Below are 24,392 nucleotides of genomic sequence, written 5' to 3'. Positions count from 1 at the left end.
GGTAAGAGTGGGAGAAACAGTTTTCTTCCTATCTCATACACCTAGCAAAGCTCACTCAAGGAGAAATGGATAACCTCAATAGCCCTATATCTATTAAATACATTGAATTTATACTTAAAATCTTCCCACAAAGAAACCCGCCCCCAACCCCCGAGACCTACACGTTTTCACAAAGGAATTTTATAAAACATTTAGGAAGTAATACAAATTTTGGCATATCCCTCTAAAAAAATTGAAGAGCGTGCAGCACACCAACATGGCACAAGTATACATATGTAACAAACCTGCACGTTATGCACATGTACCCTAGAACTTAAAGTATAATAATAATAAAAATAAATAAAATAAAATAAAATAAAATTGAAGAGTAAGAAGTACTTTCCAATTAATTCCTGAGGTCAGTATTACTTCCAGACAAAGCTGTTAAAAAAGAAGGAACATGACAGATGAATGTCAGTCACAAGCACATATACAAAAATTCATAACACAATTTTACAAAAACAGTCCAGCAATATATAAAAATGACCCTAAATCATGAATGAGTGGTATTCTCCCCGAAATGCAGGTTGATTTCATATTTAAAAATTAATACGAGTCACAATATTAACAGATCAAAATGAAAAACCATGTAATCATCCCAATATATACAGAAAAAAATTAAATAAAATCTAACATCCCTTTCTTGAAAAATTCTCAGAAATTTAGGAATAGGAGGAACATTATCAACCTGATAAATAGCATCTATGAAATACCTAGTGCTAACATCACACTTAATAGCCAAAGTATGCTTTCCTCCTCAAATCAGGAACAAAACACATTTCTCCTCTCATGGCTGCTATTTCTCCTCTCATGGCTGCTATTTCACAATGTCCTGGAGGTTCAAGCCTCAACAGAAGGCTTTTCGACAAGAAAAGAAATAAGAACGTCCAAATTGGAAAGTAAAGAGTAAAACTGTCTTTATTCATAGATATAATAGACTATATAGAAAATCCAGTGGAGTTTACCAGGAAAAATGACTAGAACTAAAAAGTGAGTTTAGCAAGATTGCAGGATATGAGATTAGCATGCAAAAATAAATTGTATGTATACATATACAGTCATGTATCACATAACCATATTATAGTCAATGACTGACCACATGTATAATGGTGGTTTGATAAGATTATAATGGGGCTGAAAAATTTCTATCACCTACTGATGTTGTAGCCGTCATGATGTCAAAGTGGAGAGGGCATCACTTGTGGTGAGAAACTAAGATTGTACTGCCAGTCGTATAAAAGTGTAGCACATACAATTATATACAGTACATAATACTTGATAAACAACTATGTTACTGGTGTCTATATTTACTATATTATGTTTTGTCATTACTTTGAGTGTATTCCTTCTACTTACAAAAAAAATTAACTGTAAAACAGTCTCAGGCAGGTCCTTCAGGAGATATACCAGAAGAAAGCATTTTTATCACAGGAGATGACCGCTCTGTGGATGTTACTGCCCTTGAAGACCTTCCACTGGGACAAGATGTAGAGGTGGAAGACAGTGATATTGACAATCCTGACCCTGTGTAGGCTTAGGCGTGTGTGTGTGTCTTCATTTTTAACAACAAAAAAAACTGTGGCCGGGCGTGGTGGCTCATGCCTGTAATCCCAGCTCTTTGGGAGGCCGAGGCAGGTGGATCACGAGATCAAGAGATCGAGACCATCCTGGCCAACATGGTGAACCCCCGTCTCTACTAAAAATACAAAAACTAGGTGGGCATGGTGGCATGTGCCTGAAGTCCCAGCTACTCAGGGGGCTGAGGCAGGAGAATCCCTTGAACCCAGGAAGCAGATGTTGCAGTGAGCCGAGATGGTGCCACTGTACACCAGCCTGGCGACAGAGCGAGACTCCATCTCAAAAAAAAAAAAAAAAGTTGTAAAAGTTTAAAAAAATTGTTAAAATGGAAAAAAACTTACAGAATAAGGATATAGAGAAAGAAAATATTGTTATACAGCCATACAATGTGCTTGTCTTTTAAGCTGTGTTGTTATAAAAGAATCAAAAAGTCTTTTAAAAATTAAAAAGTTTATAAAGTCAAAAATTATAGTAAGTGGAGGTTAATTAATTATTGAAGGAAAATTTTTAAAGTAAATGTAGTGTAGCCTAAGTGTACAGTATTTATAAATCCTGTAGTAGTGTACAGTAGTGTCCTAGGCCTTTATATTCACTCACCACTCACTGACTCACCCACAGCAACTTCCAGCCCTGCAAGCTCCATTCATGGTACGTGCCCTTTATTAAGTGTGCCACTTTCTATCTTTTATACTGTATTTTTACTGAAACTTTTCTATGTTTAGACCTGTTTAGATATACAAAGACTATTATCTTCCAATTACCTGTAGCATTCAGTACAGTACCATGTTGTACAGATTTGTAGCCAGCAGTGATAGGCCTTCCCATATACCCTAGGTGTGTAGCAGGCGATGTCATCTAAGTTTGTTTGTTCACGCAACAATGAACTCACTAAATGACACATTTCTCAGAACATATTCCTGTTGTTAAACTACCTATGACTGTACTAGTACTGCAAAATCAGAAATTTAAAACAATTTTAATGCCACTTATAATAGCATCAAAAATATGAAATACTTAGGGCCAAACTTGAAACAGTATTTGAGAAATCTGGGAAAAAAATACAGAAGACCTAAAAAAATGGAGAGATATACCATGTTTATAATCAGAAGACTCAATATTGTTGCAATGTCAAATCTTCTTGAATTTACCTACAGATTTAATGCAATCCTAATAAAAATCTCAGTTGGATTTTTGGTAGAAATTAGTAAAACGATTCTAAAATTAATACGGAAATACAGAGAACTTAGAATAGTGAAAACAATGTTGAAGAAGAAGAAGATTGGAGAGCAAACCACCACGAAGTCATCTCCTTCACTATCCCATTCCTCATCTAGTGTGGCTCTGAGTAGTAAATAATTGATCAGTCACTCTCTAGATATTGTTGTATATTAATAAATTTCTCTCAACTAGGCAGTAAGCAACTTAAAAGCATATATTATATTCTAGTTGTGAACACCTCTTCAGTTACAACGGCATAGTGCTTAAAATCCTACACTCTCAAGGCAGATAGGATTTATGGCCCAGTTTCTGTATTTATTATCTAAGGGACTCTGGGCAACTCCCTTCTCTGTGCTTAGTTTCTCCATCTGCGAAATGGGGCAGCAGTAATAACAACCGTGTCCACACGGAGTGGCTACCGCACTTAAATGGAATAAGAAGAGTGCCTGGCACACAGTCTATACCCACTTACTGTCTTTTGAATAAACGGTCTCAAAGATCAGAAAGCAGGTAGTCGCTGAAATTAGGTTGACTGGCACAAGTTAACCCTCACCTTTCACCATAAAAATTCCATTCTGAAACGCACTGCAAGCTTTGGTTAAGTGTACTTGATTAGAGTGTTTGGAGCAACATAGTATGATAAAATAGTGGTAGCCAAAGTTATTTTTCAGAAAATAATTTGAGGCTAGGCTGAAAGCCCTCAATCCAGTGATAAGGAGGGTCTCCTAATATATTGCTTAAATGTGTATTCCCCACTGGGACTCAAGCCCTGTCAAAACATCGTTGTTTTGACAGACAATACAATTAATAGAGGAGGGAGATAAGACATTAAAAGGTTGCCTGTCAGCGATGTTGAGCCGTGGGCCCTGGCTCACGCCTTAATCCCAATGGTTGGCTAACGCGGGAGAATCGTTTGAAGCCAGGAACTCGAGACCAGCCTGAGCAACACAGCAAGACCTCCTCTCTACATAAGCTTAATAAAATAAAATAATAAAAATAAAATAAAATAAAATAAAATAGCTGGGCGTGGTGGCACGTGCCTTTGGTCCCAGCTACTCAGGAGGCTGAGGTGAGAGACTCGCTTGAGGCCAGGAGGTGGAAGTTGCAGGGAGCCGAGATCACGCCACTGCACTCCAGCCTGGGTGATAGAGCGAGACCCTGACTCACAAAAAAAAAAAAAAAAAAAAAAAAAAAAAAAAAAAAAAAAAAAGATATTGCGTATTTTTTGTTCCAGGAATTTCTGGTCTGTAAAACCACCTGAGGCCAGGCACAGTGGCTAATGCCTGTAATCCCAGCTCTTTGGGAAGCCGAGGCGGGCGGATCACCTGGCGTCAGGAGTTTGAGACCAGCTTGGCCAACACGGTGAAACCCCATCTCTACTAAAAATACAAAAAATTAGCCGGGCCTGGTGGCACATGCCTGTAATCCCAGCTACTGCGGAGGCTGAGGCAGGAGAATCGCTTGAACTCGGGAGGCGGAGGTTGTGGTGAACCGAGATCGCGCCACTGCACTCTCTGGGCGACAGAGCGAGACTTCATCTCAAAAAGAAAAGAAAAAGAAAAGAGGAGACCCAGGGTATGAGCGCAGGAGGCCGGCGCTGCCGGGACCACGCGCGTGCGGTAAAGGGTCCCAGAGGCCCGGCCCCGGCCGCCGCGCCGCGTCCCCGCCCCTCCCGGCTCCGTAAGGGGAGGAGGGGGCCGGCGGAGTTTCCCTCCACGCCCAGCGGCTCTGGGCGGGCTTTTCGGCGGCTTCTCATAAACAGGTGGCTTCGTCTCTCCGGCACAGGTAGGTTTCTCCGGCACCGGTTAGGGGCCTGCCCGGACCTCGCCGCGCACTGCAGAGCCTCGCCCAGCGCCCACCATGCCCCGGCAGCTCAGCGCGGCGGCCGTGCTCTTCGCTTCCCTGGCCGGTGAGTGGCGCGCAGGGCTTCCCGCGGTGGCCCTGCCGTGTCGGTCCCCTGTCATCTAAACGCACTCTGGAGTCCCGCGCGCCACAGGACGGGCTGCGGGTAGGGAGGTGTGGCGCGTCCAAGGGCTTCCCGGCTGGAACTTGTTTTCCATGAGTTACTCAGAGCAGGTGTCATCCCCAAAGACAGTAACGCTGTCCCTCGCTTCCAAAAGGGTTCTGGGCACCTTCTCTGGGAGAGTTTGTAGAGGTCACTTGGATTTAAGAGTTGGAGACCTGAGCCAGGGCTTAGGAATGGGAGTCTTGGCTTTGTTATCCGGGAAAAGCGCTCATGTCTTGCTCTTCCTTGCATCAGATGTGGTCTGACAGATTGTGCCATTTCAGAAAGGTGTAGGACAGAGTGTCCAAGACTTTTTTTTTTTTTTTTTTTAATGATCATTGTACTTCCCATCCCAGATGCCGTCTGGGACGCCGAGTTTATGATTATTTTATGTTCCGACCCTCCACTTTCTCCAAAGCTTTTCCCCCTAGACATTGAGTCCTCTTGGGTGCTGTAGTGCTGTTCCTGTGATGAAGTTTACTGGTTAATCGAACATCATGAGAGCACTGCCTCCGTCCCCACCGCCCGGCTAGTATGCTCAAGCAGGGGGCACGGTGGCCTTTGCTTGTGACATGAATGCTAGGAATGTTAGGAAAGCAGTGGGAAGGGTCGTGCCAGCTGCCCTCACCTAGGCAGTTCTCCCTGTGCCACGCTTTCAGACTTACAGTTACAGGTTCTTTTAGGGGACAGGAGAGGAAATCATCATTATTCTTCTCAGGGCAAGCTATTAAAAAAGCGAAACAATCTCAGCCTACCGGTAACCCACAGTGACCTGTATGTGAGCGCTCCTTGAATGGATGGATAGACTCAGAAACACAATGATATTGACAGGCCGGGGGCGGTGGCTCACGCCTGCAATCCCAGCACTTTGGGAGGCCGAGGCTGGTGGATCACTTGAGGTCAAGATTTCGAGACTAGCCTGGCCAACGGTGAAACCCCGCCTCTACTAAAAATACAAAAATTAGCCGGGCATGGTGGTGTGCACCTGTAATCCCAGGTACTCGGGAGGCTGAGGCAGGAAAATTGCTTGAACCCAAGAGGCGGAGGTTGCAGTGAGCCAAGATGGTACCACTCCACTCCAACCTAGGTAACAGAGTGAGACTCTGTCTCAAAAATAAATAAATAAAGACACAGTGAGTATTGACGAATTCAAGGGCAAGTGGAGAGAAAATGCCCACATTACCCATTCCTTTCTGAGCTACAAATTCTCAGAGGTAAGCTAGGTGAAGGATGCATGAGAGGTTTCTTCCTCAGAAGTGGAGTGTTGCATGGCCTTTGAGGGGTGGCACGGAGCTGGATTCAAACCCTTGCCCTGACCCTTACCAGCAGGGAGGCCTTGTTCACATCACCCAACCTTTCAGGTGCTCAGTTTCGTCACTAAAAAATGGGGAGAATAATATCCTCTGCCAGAAGTACTGGGGAAACAAATGAGGTAGCGCCTGGAAAGCAATTACTGCAGTGATTTTGTTCAGTGATGTTAATCCGTATCTCCTGTTTGTCTCTCCAGTCCCTTTCCCATTCACCTCACAACCTGACCGTGAGCCCCTTCTTCACTCAGTACAGGGCTCATCAGCACATGGTAATAACAATGATGGCCATGGCTTCCTGGCACTTTCTGCATGCCAGGCACTGTTCTCAGTGCTTTAATCCACAAAACAGCTTTGTAAGTACTTTTATCATCTGCATTTTACTTGTGAGGAAATAGAAGCACAAAGAGGTTAAATAGCTTGCCCATGATCACATAGCTAGCTGGTGACAGAGTCAAGCTTTGAACCAGAGCCTGTGCCCATAGCAGCTAACCTATGTGCTTTATTCATACATCTACTTACCTATAACTTATTTAGTCTCATAAGAACCCTGAAAAGTAGATGCTATTCTTATCCCTATTTTACGATGAGGGTACTGAGGCAGAGGCAGGTTAAAGAATTGTTCATGGTATCCCATTTAGTGAGTAGCATTCCTGAGACTGGCATTCAAGACATCTGGTTTGGGCTGGGCGCAGTGATTCACACCTGTAATCCTAGCACTTTGCGATCCTGAGGTGGAAGGTCGCTTGAGGCCAGGAGTTTGAGACCAGCCTGGACAACATAGTGGACTGTGTCTCAAACAAAACAAAACAAAAACGAAGTCTGGCCTTGGGGTTCAGGCTCTACACTACTGTACTACATGGCCTTGCATGCATAGGCTCAAGAAATCCTTGTTGAATTGGAAATGAGCAAAAATCATCAGAAAGTTTTGCTAGGAGAGACAGAGCTTTTGGGTAAACTCTCTGAGTAATCTTTATCCAGTCAACATGCTTCCCTGATCTCAAATTTTCCCTCCAGAAAATGGGGGATTTAAGTTCATATTAGTTAAGTTTAGGTTCAGTTACACGTAAGAGACAAGCCAAAATAACAGTAGATTAAACAAAATAGTTGCTTGTTATTCTTTCATGTGAAAATATGTCCAGAGAAATTCAGGTCAGTTCTAGTGTGGGGGTGCTTCACTGGGGATCTGTCATTAGGATCCGACATATAGGTATGTGACTTCTACCCTCAAGGCCTCCTCATGGTTCCACATGTCGGCTGGAGCTTCAGCCATCACATACAAGTTGCAGGTTGGTCAAAGGGGGAAAAACAGAAGGGCTGTAGAAAGGCAGGCCACACAGGTGATTGAGCTGCCTTCACCCAGCCTTCCCAGAAGGTCCACATGATCTTGATACTTCTCTTCTTTCACTAAAACTCAGTCATATGCTCCCACCCAGCTAGAAAGGAGGCTTAGACACAGAGCTCTTTATTCCAGGCAACAAGTGCTCAGCTGAAACTTGAGGTTCTGTTAGAAAGGAGAGACTGGATTTTGGAACAGTCAGCCAGCAGTCTGTCACAGGGCTAGTGCCCCTTCTGCTCTAGGGTTTCCTTGATTCTCTCTGCTGCACCCTGCTGGAGCCACTTCTGCTGCCCCTAGAGGTGCCAGAAAAGGTGCTGGGGACTAAACTATGATTCCCTGAACCTGGACATGGCCGTGGGGCTCCAATGACTCCCTGACTGTGCTCCTCAGAGCTCTGCAGACAGAGTATAGTCTCCAAGTCCTGCCAGGCCTCCTCCCTGCTGGTCTCCCCTCCTCACCCCTCCCTTCCCATACCATCCCTGTGTTCTGGTCATGTTCTCCAGACGTACAAGACTTCTGAAGCCTCTATGCCTTTACACATCCTCTTCCTCCTGTCTGGAAACCATCTCCTCCCTTGTCTGCCTGAAGAATGTATCCTTGTTTTGGATTCCCACCCTACCCACACTCTCATAGTATCTGAGGATTTGATAAAGACACTTGTCAGTCGGGCACAGTGGCCCATACCTGTAATCCCAGCACTTTGGGAGTCTGAGGTAGGCGGATCACTTAATCCTAGGAGTTTGAAACCAGCCTGGGCAACATGGTGAGACCCTGTACAAAAAATGCAAAAATTAGCTTGGCATGGTGGCACATGCCTGTAGTCCCAGCTACTAGGGAGGCTGAGGTGGGAGGATCGCTTGAACCTAGGAAACTGAGGCTACAGTGAGCCCTGAGAATGCCATTGCACTCTAACCTGGGTGACAGAGTGAGACCCAGTCTCAAGGAGAAAATAAAAACAAAAACAAAAACAAAAAACAAGTCACACTGAGGAGTATGGTCTACTCATGTGTCTGCCTCACAGTGCCCCTGAGAACAAAGACCTACCCCCGGTGTCTGGTGTGGCCTGCCTGAGAGGAGACCCCTACATACTGTTGAGTGGTGCGGCAGGGAAACCAACCAAATGCTGTCTGGGAAGGGACTGACTGTCAGGAAAATACCTAGAAAAGATCTCTTGTGAAATCATTGACTTTCCCAGGGGACTGGGCAATGACTCATCTCACACCCACTGGTTGTAGGGGAACCAAAACCTTCTAACACCTCTTCATGCGAATTTCCATCTAGTGGAGTCCAAGCAATGGATCAAGGGCCTGGGGTGCTTGTTTGCGAAGTCTCCTGAATTCTGGAGAGGAGAGGCTGGGGTGGCGGTGGGCAGATGAGTGTGTGAACACCAGAGCTATGTTCTGTGAATAGAGGGAGGGTCAAGACAAAGTCTGGTCTATACCTGCCCTTGCTTCTGCCCACTGCCCTCTTTTATTTATTTATTTATTTTTATTTTTATTTTTTTGAGATGTAGTCTCGCTCTGTCGCCCAGGCTGGAGTGCAGTGGTGTGATCTTGACTCACTACAAGCTCCGCCTCCCGGGTTCATGCCATTCTCCTGCCTCAGCCTCTGGAGTAGCTGGGACTACAGGCGCCTGCCACCACGCCTGGCTAGTCTTTGTATTTTTTTTTTTTTTTTTCAGTACAGACCGGGTTTTAACATGTTAGCCAGGATGGTCTCGATCTCCTGACCTCGTGATCTGCCCGCCTCGGCCTCCCAAAGTGCTGGGATTACAGGTGTGAGCCATCGTGCCCATCCCCCACTGCCCTCTTTCTAGGCCTCAGACAAACCTGTGACCTTGACTAAACCTCTACAGGGCCAAACATCCCATTTAAAACCTGTGACCCAGTTTTTACAGAAATGAGTCATATATGTGTGGTCATATACATAGACCATGTGTGTGGTCATATACATTATAAAGTAGCTCATATGGTCTTTCTGAGCTACTTTACAATGCAGAGCATACCTACCCCAGTCGAATCACCTGCCTATCCTTTATGCACCACACTCCTACAGGGAGAGGAGGGGCAGTGAGAGGGCCAGAAGAGGGAAGGAGAAGGGGTGAGAACTATACTTCTCTGACAGGTTTGATCTGTAACATCCATAAACTTGGCACTTTTGGTTGAGCCATCTGCTAGCCCACCCTTCTGTCCACCACCCAGAGACACACCTACACCTACACACCGTATCAAGACATCTCAACAGGCTTCCTACATAGCAAGCACACCTTGACCAAGTACCATATATCTTCTTGGCTTGTTTAGGATGCTGTTCATTTGTGAACAACTAAGTCCTTTTTTTTATTTATTTGCGTTCATTCATTACCACTGAGAGAAGAGCTCTAGTTGCATCTTGAGGAAGGCTTTTTTTTTTTTTTTTTTTTTTTTAAGGGTGCATTACTCAGTTTAGGAAATTGTACTCAGTTGAGAAGATTCTCTTTAGCTTATAGACACCAGCCATACACAGTAGGATTTTAGCAAGGATATAATCACTTTCCCAAGAGAATGACTGGCAAGTGGTTTCTAGTCTCCTGGAGGTCTCTGTAGCAATCTTTACTCTTCACCACAAGATATTCCTGGAAACCACATTTGAGAGTGAATTCTCTTTCTCCATCATAATAGTATGAATCTAATGGGGCTCTCACTGGTGTTTGACCAGAGAACCAGCAATGTGGGTTTTACCCAAACGAATTGCTAAAATAAATCTTCAACAACACTCAATCTCCATTATAATCTCGAAGTGAAAAATCTTTCTCCAAGTTCCATGACATGGGCATAAAAGTTCTACGTGTAGGGATTTTACAAAAGTTTGTAGGTAAACCTGTACCCCATCAAACCTACAACTCTCAAGTATCATGCATATAACTTATCCAAATGGATATTTTAGATTTAAAAAAAAAAAAAGACTCTTAAAGAATGATCTCAAATAACTTCATGTCATTAATAATCGTCGATCTTTTTATAAGGTTATAAAGACAATTTGAACTGATGCTTTTGTCTTTCCTATTTTGCAAACCAGTTGTACAGAAATAATTCATGGGTCTTACTACTGGACTTAAAGTTAGAACTTTTCTTCTGGAAAATAATCCCCTTTTCAGCACATGAAATTTTGAAACTCTCACCAAGGATCATCATTATGAAGTTTTCATGAATTGGGGTCACTGGAGGGCACCCTCCTGTTCCTCTCTCCTCTGCTTTTGTGTCTTCTCTCACCATTCTTCCCAGCGACACCCCACCTCCACCACCCCTCAAACCCAAGGGCAAGCTTTGATTCAGATTCAAGTCTCTGCCTCAACTTCGATCAGTTGTGTCATTATGGTCAAATGGCTGAAATTTTCCAAGCCTGAGTTTCCTCATTTGAAAGACGGATAAAGTAGTACCCACCAAAGGGTTTTTGAGAGAAGTTGGTAAAAGATGGCCCTTGACCTAAGGCCTTCTATGTAGTAAATGTCCAGTAACCTGGAATTTTTATTGTTATTAATATGAGAAAAGTAACCTCTTAGAAGTGTATTGAATGGAGGAGGGAGATAGAAAAGGCATATATGAATTATTTTTATTGGGTATGAACTTTAGGACTTTGTAAATACTAGCATAGCAAGATCTCCTTTCCCTTTCTGCATGTTCTCCCAAGTCTCAGCCCAACACAGGACAGCTCCAGCTGTCCTGAGAGTCTGTGGGTAAACACAGAGAAACCACAAAATTGAAGGGACACAGGCATCTCTCATGTGCCTGACACAGACTCCTAAAGACATCATCCGTTTGTTGTTGTTGTTGTTTTGGAGGCGGAGTTTTGCTCTTATTGCCCAGGCTGGAGTGCAATGGTGTGTTCTCAACACACTGCAACCTCAGCCTCCCGGGTTCAAGTGATTCTCCTGCCTGGGCCTCCCAAGTAGCTGCAATTACTGGCACTGTGTCACCACACCCAGCTAATTTTTGTATTTTTAGTAGAGACGGGATTTCACCATGTTGGCCAGGCTGGTCTTGAACTCCTGACCTCAGGTCATCCGCCCACCTTGGCCTCCCAAAGTGTTGGGATTACAGGTGTGAGCCACCGTGCCCGGCCCATCATCTGTGTTTTGTCCACTTTTCTGGATCCCTATGTGCCTGGAAGGAGACAAGGATAGACCTATTCTAGTTGGAAAAGAACCAGAGGCCCTCTGCCCTTAAGGATGACCTCTGGAGAGAACCTGTGACAACAGGAGACACCCTCTGTGTGCTTAATGGTCCATGAAGAGTTTTACTTAAACCAACTCATTTGAGCCTTACAATAATCCTAAAAGGCCTACAATGCTATTGTCCTCATTAACACATTCAGTCAGTTTTTCACTCGACCTATATTTACTGAACACTGTCTATGCGCAGGCACTGCTGGTGAAAACGGTGCACACAGTTCCCACCTTCGGGGTGCTGTTAATCTACTGGGAAAGATCCACAACCAACAAATAAACCAAAAGCAAACATTTAATCAGGAAAATATTTGGCTAGTACATACTGGCCAGGCTGATTGTTAAATATTTGAATACCGTCCCCATACATAATTACAAGTTGTAATTAATGCAGTGAAAGCAATGAATTTAACACTGCAGTGGAGAAGCATGGATATGGGGAACTATTTTATATAAGGAGGACAAGGAAGATGCTCTGAGGAGCTGCCATGAAAGCCAGAACACGAAGGACAGCCCACCTGAAATATCAGAGCAGTTATGACTTCTCTTCCTTGGTTGAGAAAGGCTGGGCCACTCCAAAAGTTACGTAAGAAAATGACAGGAATTTGTCTATATTGAGAAAACAACAAAGAACAAGATAAACAATGGAAAGGACTATATTGTGAAGAGATGAGTCTCCTGTCATTGGGAACAGTTAAGTCTAGATTGGATGAACACATGGCAAAGATCTGTAGGTGTAACTCAGACATCAGATTAGGGTTCGGGACTGGGCACGGTGGCTCACGCTTGTAATCCCAGCACTTTGAAAGGTTGAGGCAGGTGGATCACGAGATCAGGAGCTCGAGACCAGCCCGGACAACATGGTGAAACCCCGTCTCTACTAAAAACGCACAAATTAGCCGGGCATGGTAGCGGGTGCCTGTAATCCCAGCTGCTCAATAGGCTGAGGCTGGAGAATCGCTTGAACTTGGGAGGTAGAGATTGCAGTGAGCTGAGATTGCACCACTGCAACTCCAGCCTGGGTGACAGAGCAAGACTCTGTCTCAAAAAAAAAAAAAAAAAAAAAAAAAGACTGGGGTTTGGACTAGATGACCTTTAAGACCCCTTTCAAACCTGGGATTATGTGATTCTGTGAAAACTGTATAACTCTGTAAAGCTTTGTTGCCATCATTCATGCTGCCCCAGCTCTATCAGTTCATATAGCAGCTGTGCACCCAGGAACACTTTTTTATGTCAGCTGTTCGGATTCACATTTGAAGGTGGAGAATGAAGAGGCATTGACACTTAGATATCTAGCTAAGCACGATCGCTTTGGTGTGTATTAGTACCACACCGCACACAGGCAAAGGGGCTGGGTGCTGTGGAACTGTCATAACCCTGTAAAAGACATGGATACAACCAGAACATTACATTTGTGGCCTAGGGGTAGAATCTTTGATGATGTTTGCTTCATTGTTATACCCTTGTAAATTTCCTCCCAATATAAAAATTTGCATGTTAGGTTTTTTATGAACAAACATCAAGATGGGGATGGGAGAGGGACCTTGTAAGCAATTGGTTAGTGTTTTTAACACGTTTGTTTCCTAATTTTCAGTAATTTTGCACGATGGCAGTCAAATGAGAGCAAAAGCATTTCCAAACACCAGAGATTATTCTCAACCTACTGCAGCAGCAACAGGACAGGACATAGCAAAACCTGTCCAGCAACCAGCTAACCAAGCACCTCACCAAACTTTAGCAGCAAGATTAATGGATGGTCACATCACCTTTCAAACAGCGGCTACAATAAAAACTCCAACAACTACTCCAGTAACTACAAAAAACACTCCAACCACCAGCCCAATTATCTACACCCTGGTCACAACCCAGGCCACATCCAACAACTCACACACAGCTCCTCCACTTACTAAAGTTACAGTCGGCCCCAGCTTAGCCCCTTATTCACTGCCACCCACCATCACACCACCAGCTCATACAACTGGAACCAGTTCATCAACCGTCAACCACACAACTGGGAATGCCACTCAACCCAGTAACCAGACCACCCTTCCAGCAACTTTATCCATAGCACCACACAAAAGCACAACTGGTCAGAAGCCCGTTCAACCCACCCATGCCCCAGGAACAACGGCAGCTGCCCACAATACCACCCGAACAGCCGCACCTGCCTCCACGGTTCCTGGGTCCACCCTTGCACCTCAGCCATCTTCAATCAAGACTGGAATTTATCAAGTTCTAAATGGAAGCAGACTCTGTATAAAAGCAGAGATGGGGATACAGCTGATTGTTCAAGACAAGGAATCGGTAAGTTGGGGCCACAGGACTATAACACTATCTTCAAAGAGTCTGAGTGGAGGTTGGCTTGCTGGGAATGATCATTCCCTACATCCCGTATCTTTACTTTAAATGAAACCAATAGCTGTGAGCTCATCTCTCTCCAAGGTGCTCCCTTAAAAGGTGATTATGTTTGAGGATACACATGAAAATAGAAACTAATAGCAACTGTTTGGAGAGAGGAAGGCAAACAAAAATTTAAATATTCATACCCCTCACTTTTAGCAAACATGGGCAGAGTGTCGTGGAATGTTCAGTGCTGATCTCAGCCCCTCCCTGCCACTCCAGAAGACTTACAAGCCTTATATCCTTTCCTGTGAAATGAGAGATTAAGACAGATGGTCTCTATGGTTCTAGACAGTTGTGACATTAATATGGAAATCCATATTAACGAGAAAACTGAGGGAGAGGGGTTGTGATTACTTAATGTACTAAAGGAATCACTAAAACAATATTTTCTCTTTCTTTGGTTTTTTTTTTGTTGTTGTTTGTTTGTTTTTGTTTTTTTTTTTTTAGACAGAGTATCGCTCTGTTGCTCAGGCTGGAGTGCAGTGGCATAATCTTGGCTCACTGCAATCTCTGCCTCCCTGGTTCAAGGGATGTTCCTGCCTCAGCCTCCCGAGTAGCTGGGATGACAGGTGCCTGCCATCGCACCTGGCTAATTTTTGTATTTTTAGTAGAGACGGGGTTTCACTATGTTGGCCAGGCTGGTCTCGAGCTCCTGACCTTGTGATCCACCCGCCTCGGCCTCCCAAAGTGCTGGGATTACAGGCATGAGCCACTGTGCCCAGCCATCAATATTTTCTTTTTCTGCAAACTTCAATGATTTCAAATAAAACTTCTACATCCAGGTTGCCATTTGTGACAGAGGTACCTTACAGAGCAAACCCTTCCCTCTAGTATCATTTAACATGTTTAACTTAACATAAATTCCACGCAGCTTATCAGGAATATACCTGCCATCAATTATTTACAAAGGAACTCCTCTGTGAGAGAACTCCTTTTTAAGAAAGCTTTTGAACATAACAGTTTGGAAACGAGAGATGCCGTCTGGGGACTTTGCAGTTCTCCAGTGAATCCTCAGCCTTAAGTTTCAGGCTCACAAACTAGCCTATGCCTCTGGTTCCTTAGCTAGAGTTTTCTTCCACCTCTCATTTAGCTGATCTGTCTTACTTGGTTTAGGTTTTTTCACCTCGGAGATACTTCAACCTCGACCCCAACGCAACCCAAGCCTCTGGGAACTGTGGCACCCGAAACTCCAACCTTCTGTTGAATTTTCAGGGAGGATTTGTGAATCTCACATTTACCAAGGTGAGGCCTGAGCTCCTTTGCACAAACCGCATCTGGTACAGCTTTCCCTCTCCCTCATCCTGGGGCCCGGTGGTGCAACCTCACACTTCAGTTTGAGATCTTTGCTGATAAGAATGAGGGGTTTGGGGATGGAGAGGAGGAAGTGTCAACATCTTATGTTTGTCTTCTTCCCCCTTCAGCCTCCTTCTGTGCAGCCCAAAAAGGGCTTCAGGGCCTCTTGGGGAGACTTGACCTCTGGGGAATCTAACCACCCCTGCCCTTTGCAAACCAGCCAAAGGAGGAAGTTGTACAGATGAGGAAACCTATAGAAATTCCCAGTGGACACCAGAGGAACAGGATTATTCAGAGGAACAGGATTATTTTAAAACCAAAATCAAATGTCAGAACAGGTTCTTTCCAACCACAGCAGGCAAAATTCAGGGCCCGAGCAGGCACTGGGTTTCCCAAACCATACCCTGGAAGGGGCAGACGGAAGTAATGTGGACAGAGCAGTCACAGATCGAGGTCAGAGAGTCTCACTGTGGATTTGACTCTGTCCCTTGCTCTCCTGGTGACTTTGGACAGGCAACTTAACCTGTCTGGGCTTTATCATTTGAAAAATGGAAGAAAGGACTTAGAGATGGCCTCTGTAAAGAGCATGCCCCAGCCAGACGCGGTGGCTCACACCTGTAATCCCAGAACTTTGGGAGGCCAAGGCAGGCAGATCACCTGAGGTCGGGAGTTCGAGACCAGCCTGGCCAACGCGGTGAAACCCCATCTCTACTAAAATACAAAAATTAGCCAGCCGTGGTGGTGTGTGCCTGTAATTCCAGCTGCTTAGGAGGCTGAGGCAGGAGAATCACTTGAACCTGGGAGGTGGAGGTTGCAGTGAGCCGAGATTGCGCCATTGCACTCCAGCCTGGGCAACAGGAGCAAAACTCTGTCTCAATTAAAAAAAAAAAAAAAAGCATGCCCCATGCATGGGAAGTGGCAGATGCTCAAGAGCCGGCAGCTGCAATTGCAGTGACTGAAACGGGCAAATGTCTCGCAGACCAGAAGGGGCTGGTCAGCCCACTCCCCAGGGAGAGACTTGCCCCCTCTTGCCCCAGAGTGTCCTTCAAATTGCCCCAGTAAGAGCTGGCAGGAGGCACTGAGAGGCCCCTTGCAGCTGGGATTAGCTGCATGATCTCAGGGGAGTTGGGGCTTGTTTCCCAACCTGTAAAACGGAAATAATCACATGTACCTAGTAAGACCCTTGGGAATATTAGGAATGGGGTATGTAAACCGTCTAGCACAGTAGATAACAGTGTTCAGTGAAGGGTGGTTATGATTGTTGTCATTATTAACTTGGTCTCAAAGGCTTTATTCTCCTGGAGCGTACTAAGGTAGAGTTGCACTTGAGAAGTCAGTGGTTTCCTTTTGCGACCAAGTGGGAAAGACAGTCCTTCATACCTAACTCCTCACAGCAAATGGGGAAGACATTCAGGGTAGAATAACTGCTCTATCCCTGGAAAATTGAAGTTAAACTATAGAGATGACAAGAATTTCTTTAAAAGTCCCTGGGCTGGATACAGTGGCTCAAGAATCACTCGAGGCCAGGAATTTGAGACCAGCCTGGGAAATATATAGCAAGACCCTGTCCCTGCCAAAGAAAACAAAATAAAATTAGCTGGTCTTGGAAGCGCATGCTTGTAGCCCTAGCTAGTCAGGAGGCTGAAGTGGGAGGATTGCTTGAGCCCAGGAGGTCAAGGCTGCAGTGAGTAATGATTCAATGATTGCATCACTGCTCTCCAAAAAAAAAAAGTTACTTCAGCAAAATAGCAGAAGATAAAGACATAAACATTTTACGCTTTGGTTCAGGGCTCAGTTCCACCCAGACCACTCCCCACTGCCCATGTGACTGACTGACTAATGGAAGACATTGGCAAACTCCAGCATTTGTGGCACACAAGGGCAGCTGCTATCAGGCCTTAGGCAGACCTGCAGACAGTGATTTCTTTGACACTTTCAACCTCTCTTTTTGTTGCTTTCTTCTTCTCCTGATGCTCCAACCCTGCCTTTCCTATTCCTTCAGGCTGGTCTCTGACCAAATTCCACCCAAGTGTTGAGTCCCTGCCTTTCTGAAAATCCTTTGAGGTCCCAAATTATCTGTTCTTCCAAGGGTAGGGGCAGAAAATGGGTGTCCAGAAAGAGCCAGAAGCACCAGCAGGTCGTCCTCCTCTCCCTCCATTCACCCACCTTCAGGAAGGGGCAAAATGGGACACTCTCAGCCCATGGCCCTGAGTGTTGCAATAGCTGCTTTGCTTGAATTTCACCAGCCACATGCACCTTATTCGTTCCATTCCCCAGCACAAATTCCCAAAGTAGCTGGCCTCCGCCAGGAGGAGAGCAGAGAGGCTCACGGAACGTGAAAATTCCCGCCGGCCTTAGTTATCCCAGAAACTTATGCATTTATTTTTTATTAAATTTATTTTGACTTTTTATTTTATTTTTAAATGTTTGTGGGTACATAATAGGTGTATATATTTATGGGCTACATGAGATATTTTGATATAGGCATACAGTGTGTAATAATCACATGAGGGTAAATGGATTGTTCATCACCTGAAGCATTTATCCTTTGTGTTACAAAAAATCTAAATATACTTTCAGTTATTTTAAAATGTACAACAAATTATTTTTGACTTCAGTTACTCTGTTGTGCTATCAAGTATCAGATCTTATTCATTCTGTCTCTCTCTCTCTCTATATATATATATATATATACACACACATACATATTATTTTTTTTTTTTTTGAGACAATCTCGCTCTGTCGCCCAGGCTGGAGTGCAGTGGTGCGATCTTGGCTCACTGCAACCTCCGCCTCTCAGGTTCAAGCAATTCCCCTGCCTCAGCCTCCCAAGTAGTTGGGACTATAGCCGTGCACCACCATGTCTGGCTAATTTTTGTATTTTTAGTAGAGACAGGGTCTCACCATGGTGGCCAGGACGGTCTCGATCTCTTGACCTTGTGATCCGCCCACTTTAGCCTCCCAAAGTGCTGGGATTACAGGTGTGAGCCACCGCGCCTGGCCCATTCTGTCTATATTTTTTTTACCCATTAACCATTCCCTTTTTCCTCACCCCACCCATTACCCTTCCCAGCCTCTGGTAACCATCATTCTACTCTCAATCTCCATGAGTTCAATTGTTTCGAGTTTTAGCTTCCACAAATAAGTGAGAAGGTAGAAAGTTTGTCTTTCTGTGCCTGGCTTATTTCACTTAATATAATTACCTCCAGTTCCATCCACGTTGTTGCAGATGACTGGATCTCATTCTTTTTCACAGCTGAATTGTGTATATGTACTGTGTTTTCTTATCCACTCATTTGTTGATGGCCACTTTGGTTGCTTGCAAACCTTAGCTGTTGTGAACAGTGCTAGAACGGATGTGGGAGAGCAGATCTCTTCGATATACTGATTTTCTTTCTTTGGGGTATATATTTTACAGTGGGATTGCCAGATCATATAGTGGCTCTCTTTTAAGGTTTTTGAGGATCCAAACTGTTCTCCATCTTGGTTCTACTAATTTACATTCTCGCCAGCAGTGTACGAGGGTTCCCTTTTCTCCACATCCTCACCAGCATTTGTTATTGCCTGTCTTTTGAATAAGAGCCATTTTAACTGGGGTGAGACGATATCTCATTGTAGTTTTGATTTGCATTTATCTTATGATCAGTGATACTGAGCACCTTTTCATAGACCTGTTTGCCATTTTATGTCTTCTTTTGAGAAATGTCTACTCAGATCTTTTGCACTGAATTTTAAAAATCAAATTATTAGATTTTTTAAATCAAATTATTAGATGTTTTACTGTTAAGTTGTTTGAGCTTCTTATATGTTCTGCTTATTAATCCCTTGCCGGATGGATAGTTTGCAAACATTTTCTCTCATTCTGTGGGTTGTCTCTTCACTTTGTTGATTGTTTCCTTTGCTGTGCAGACGCATTTTAACTTGGTGTAATCCCATTTGTCCATTTTTGCTTTGGTTGCCTGTGGTTTGGGGTATTACTCAAGGAGTCTTTGCCCTGAAGAGTTTCCCCAGTGTTTTCTTTTAGTAGTTTCAAAGTTTGATACCTCAGATTTAAGTCCTTAATCCATTTGGATGTGATTGCTGTACACGGCAAGAGACAGAAGTCTAGCTGCATTGTTCTGCCTATAGATACCCGGTTTTCCCAGCACCATTTATTAAAGAGACTGTCCTTTCCTCAATGTATGTTCTTGGCACCTTTGAATTTCTGCATTTTAAAAAAGAATTTGGCTGGCACACCTGTAATCCCAGGACTGTCAGAAGCCGAAGTGGAATGATTGCATGAGCCCAGGGGTTTGAGATCAGCCTGGGCAACGTAGCAAGACACTATCTCTACAAAAAATTTAAAAATTAGCTAGTCATGGTGACGTGTACCTGTGGTCCTAGCTACCACACGCAGGCTGAGGTGGGATGATTGCTTGAACCTAGGAGGTCAAGGCTGCAATGAGCTGTGATTGTGCCATTGCACTCCAGCCCGGGTGATAGAGTGAGACTCTTTCTAAAAAACATCAATCAATAGGAACTTGTTTAAGCCAAAACAGGGACCCTGAATTCGAGAATTACAGGTGCTAGGCATATAACTTAATGAGCGAAGCAAGCTAGTTTAAAAAAAAAAAATTGTTTTCATTGAAACAAGCAGTCCTAAATTTTTATTTTACCAGTTTTGATAAAGATCAAAATAGGTCTTCATCAAAAATTAAAGACAAGAAAGCTTTCAATTTCCATTCAATCTAATAAGAAAAAATGTTGAAGTAAGCACAAAGTAATGAGGCAACTGACAAGGACTCAGAAATTAGGAGACAAAAGGGAGGGGCAGGAGAGTGTTCATCTCCCTAGGAGTTAGTTCTGCAGATGGTGCAAATGGCAGGGCTGGTGTCTAGCCCCGAGGATTATCACTATCCTTTATGGCATTTATTTGGGATGCTCCAATGTCCATTCTGAGTGGCTTACCTTCTATACTAGTTGTTCAATATTTTTTTTCTTTTTTTTTAGATGGAGTCTTGCTTTGTTGCCCAGGCTGGAGTGCGGTGACACAATCTTGACTAACTGCAACCTCCGCATCTTGGGTTCAAGCAATTCTCCTGCCTCAGCCTCCCAAGTAGCTGGGACTATAGGCGTGCGCCACCACGCCCAGCTAATTTTTTGTATTTTTAGTAGAGATGGGGTTTCACTATGTTAGCCAGGATGGTCTCGATCTCCTGACCTCATGATCCACCCGCCTTGGCCTCCAAAAGTGCTGGAATTACAGGCGCAGTTGCTCAATATTTTACATGTCCCGTCAATCAGGTGGTAAGGTGAGGGTGGTAATGCCAGATCTTCTGATTGTTCAAGATAAGGCAGAAATCTAGATCTTTCTAGAAAAGCACATGATTTTTTTAATGTTGGCAATATATTTTTAAAATTTTGAGGGCCGGGTGTGGTGGCTCACGCCTGTAATCCCAGCACTTTGGAGGCCAAGGTGGGTGGATCACCCGGGGCCAGGAGTTCAAGACCAACCTGGCCAACATGGCAAGACCCTGTCTCTACTAAAAATACAAAAATTAGCTGGGCGTGGTGGCAGGCACCTATAATCCCAGCTACTTGGGAGGCTGAGGCAGGAGAATCGCTTGAACCCAGGAGGCGGAGGTTGCAGTGGGCCGAGATTGTGGCACTGCACTCCAGCCTGGGCAACAAGAGTGAAACTCCGTCTCAAAAAAAAAAAAAAAAAAAACACCATGCTGGCCAAAAAACCTATAACGTAAGGCCAGATTTGGCCTGTAGATTCTGATGCTGTGACTTCTGCCCTAATGGGTGTGTTGTATGAAGTGTATTTAGGTAAGAAAGCTTTCTAGATTTTTTCAAAAGAGAAATAGACTCAACTATTCAGTCGATCACTTTTGAAATGTTGCTGCTTTCTAAACGAGCACTTCTCAACAGCAACAGTATTAACATTTGAGACCAGGTAAGTCTTTGTGTGGGACTACCTTGTGCCTTGAAAAATGGTTAGCAGCATTTCTGGCCTCTGTCTACAAGACGCCAGGAGCAACTGCCCACCCCAGTCTGACAACTCGAAATGTCTCCAGACATTGTCAAATGTCTCCTGGGAGGCAAAAATCATCTGTGGTTGAAAACCATGGCTCTAGAGAAAAAGAGAACCTTAGAAAATGTGAGTTTATTCATTATAATATAATAGATGTTATGGGAGCTAGGTTGTAGAATGATAAATGGATGTTGATTAGGCCTGATTTATCAACTCGTTTATTAGTAAGAATTTACTAAGCACTTACTTTGTCCCTAACAATGAGCTTGGCTATGAAAGAAAAATAACAGAAATATAGGCTATAGTTCCAGCTTTCAATTTGTAGGATTTTGTTTGTTTGTTTGCTTTCGAGATGAGGTTTTGCTCTTGTCACCCAGGCTGGAGTGCAATGGCATGATTTTGGCTCACTGCAAACTCTACCTCCTAGGTTCAAGTGATTCTCCTGCCTCAGCCTCTAGAGTAGCTGGGATTACAGGTGCGCACCACCACACCTGGCTAATTTTTGTATTTTTTAGTAGAGACGGGGTTTCGCCATGTTGGCCAGGCTGATCTTGAAGTCCTGACCTCAGGTGACCCACCTGCCTCGGCCTCCCAAAGTGCTGGGATTACAGGTGTGAGCCACTGTGCCCAGCCCAATTTGTAGTTTTTAAAATTGAAATACTACCAATGACTATAACATAAAGAAAAATCAGTCACTTAACCTCGTCGTTCACTCAAGGCAAATTATCCATATCATTCACTTCGTGATCATGGACAGGCTGCTCATGATCTCTGAGCCTCAGCTCCTCTTCTATAAGATGGAGCCAACCAGTGCTTATTTTGCGGGGCTGCTGTGAGAGTGTGCTGAGCTAAAGAATGTAAAAGTGCTCAGCGCGGTATTTGGCCCCTAGTGGGGTCAGGAGAGGTGGATTTCCTTTCTTTTTTTTCCCTCAGTTTCATTTTTTGAAAAACTGAAAAACTTTCCCTGTCAGTGTCTCATTTGGTTAGAGTGACAGGCTGAAACTTGTTCAGACTCTTCAAGTTCAAGATCACGTACGTCTCTCCCCCCACCTCCCTACAACATCCTTCCTGGTGGGATAGTTGCTTTTAAAACATCCTTCAGTAACTTTGTTCTGTGCGCAGGACTATCCCTTTCTCCTCCACCCCTTTGGCCGGGCAGCTCTAGGTCTCCAGCCCTGGCTCTCGACATAGTGAAATTAACCATCAAGAGAGGAGAGGTGCCAGGGTCAGGCAGTGCACTGGCCAACTGAGGTCTTGGAATCAATGCTGCAGACCCACCTGGTGTTCTGGTGTTTCCAGTTTCCAGCTCTTTTTTTTTTTTTTTAAGAAAGGGCTCCCTCTGTCACCCAGGCTGAAGTGTGGTAGCACGATCATAGCTCACTGCAGCCTCGGCCTCCTGGACTCAAGTGATCCTTCCATGCCTCAGTCTCCTGAGTAGCTGGGACTACAGGTACATGCCACCAGCTAATTTTTTTTTATTTTTATTTTTTGTAGAGATGGGTTTTAATTATGTTGCTCAAACTGTTCTCCAGAGCCTTTGAGGGGCATTTGGAACCCTCTTGGCCTACGAGCTGGGCTTCTGAGGACCGTGACCAATGTTCAAATGTTAACACCCTCACAGTGCACCGCTTAGAACCCCCCAGGTAACCTGTACTTTCCACACCCTGTTTCCCCTGGTACTTTTCCCTCTGCCTGGAAGGCCCTTCCCACCCCTCAGCTCCTTTAGCATCCATCCTTAAAATAACTCAAATATCATCATCCTGTGAAATTCCCCCTTCCCCACTTCCGTTTCAGGTAAAATGAGAGACTTCCTCTTCTTAGTTCCCTGAATCTCTAGTCATTGTTCCCCAAACTTCATCAATGCACTGGTCACACATTTCACCATCCCCAAGGCAAAGTCTATGGCTCCTTCACTTCTCTTCCCTAGTACCCTCCCGGACTTCATCTATAGTGTATCTTTAGCAAACATTTGATAAACAAATGAATCAATGAAGGAGAAAATCTAAATTTTGCAGAGAACTCTGGGTCAAAGTGCCAAAAAGTAGATCACAGGTTCCTTTTGCTATGTCCAGAACAAAACTTTCTTGATTTAGTCACAACAGTGCTGAGCAAAAAAGACGTGATCGATGCTGAAGACAAAATCCACATCCTGAACAGCTAGGGACTGTGAAGCTTCCATGGTGTGTTTTGCTGAAGTGGACGGGGGAACCTTAGGGCCCCGCGGTTATTGGCATGCTGGCGTCCTGGGCAGGATGAATTGGCTGGTTGGTGCCAGACCCCCGTATGTCTGTACAAAGGTAGACATGTTGGTGGACCCTCAGTTTTGCTAAGGAGGATGTTAAGATTCTTGACGGATTAACAAAGGACCACAGAGCCTAAAATATTTCTGGAAAAAAGTTTACCAAAGATGATTTTGTTTCCTTTAAGAATATCCAGTAACACTATAACTCTACAAAATAAAGTGGCACAATTGTCTAACTAAGCCTCATTCCAGAGCATAAATTATGTAAAACTTGGAATCTTTTTTTTTTCTTGAAAAGAAATACTGAATAGGGATGTATGAACAGAAGCCATGTCTGTCTTGAATGGTGGAGAGACAAGATGGTATATCCCCATGCCATTAACCCTGAGGCCCGGGGCTTAAATACCATATGGAAAGGGTGAGTCAGAAGAGATGTGCAGGACGATTGAAGTATGATCATGTCAAGTCAAACTTGGAATCTTAAGAAAACTAAATATCCCCTTGCCCTTTTGTTGACATGAATCCACCTAACAGATACTTTTCCTTTACCCTAAAGATAGACATCATGGCTAGGCATAGTAGCTCATACCTCAAGCCTCATTCCTTGTAATCCTAACACTTTGAGAGGCCAAGTAGGGAGGATCTCTTGAGGCCTGGAGTTGAAGACTAGCCTGGGCATCATAGTGAGATCCCATCTCTATAAAATTAAAAAAAAAAATGCTGGCTGTGGTGGCACGTGCTTCTAGTT

At 44.2% G+C, this 24,392-nt stretch overlaps 1 protein-coding gene across 4 annotated transcripts in view; it reads left to right on the top strand.

Moving 5' to 3' along the window:
* Nucleotides 1-4,616: 4,616 nt before the first annotated feature.
* LAMP3 (lysosomal associated membrane protein 3) overlaps nucleotides 4,617-24,392 on the top strand; it is a 60,084-nt gene continuing 40,308 nt past the window's right edge. For all 4 annotated transcript variants that reach the window (XM_065540254.1, XM_005546489.5, XM_005546488.4 and 1 more), the window contains exons 1-3: nucleotides 4,617-4,744; nucleotides 13,285-13,994; nucleotides 15,207-15,335. In XM_065540254.1, coding sequence (XP_065396326.1) covers nucleotides 4,696-4,744; nucleotides 13,285-13,994; nucleotides 15,207-15,335 — 888 coding nt within the window. In that variant the 5' untranslated portion in view covers nucleotides 4,617-4,695. The remainder of the gene's footprint in view (nucleotides 4,745-13,284; nucleotides 13,995-15,206; nucleotides 15,336-24,392) is intronic.

This window comes from Macaca fascicularis, chromosome 2 (genome assembly GCF_037993035.2).
Source record: "Macaca fascicularis isolate 582-1 chromosome 2, T2T-MFA8v1.1".
Classification (NCBI taxonomy): domain Eukaryota; kingdom Metazoa; phylum Chordata; class Mammalia; order Primates; family Cercopithecidae; genus Macaca; species Macaca fascicularis.
This window is presented reverse-complemented; position numbering and strand designations above follow the sequence as displayed.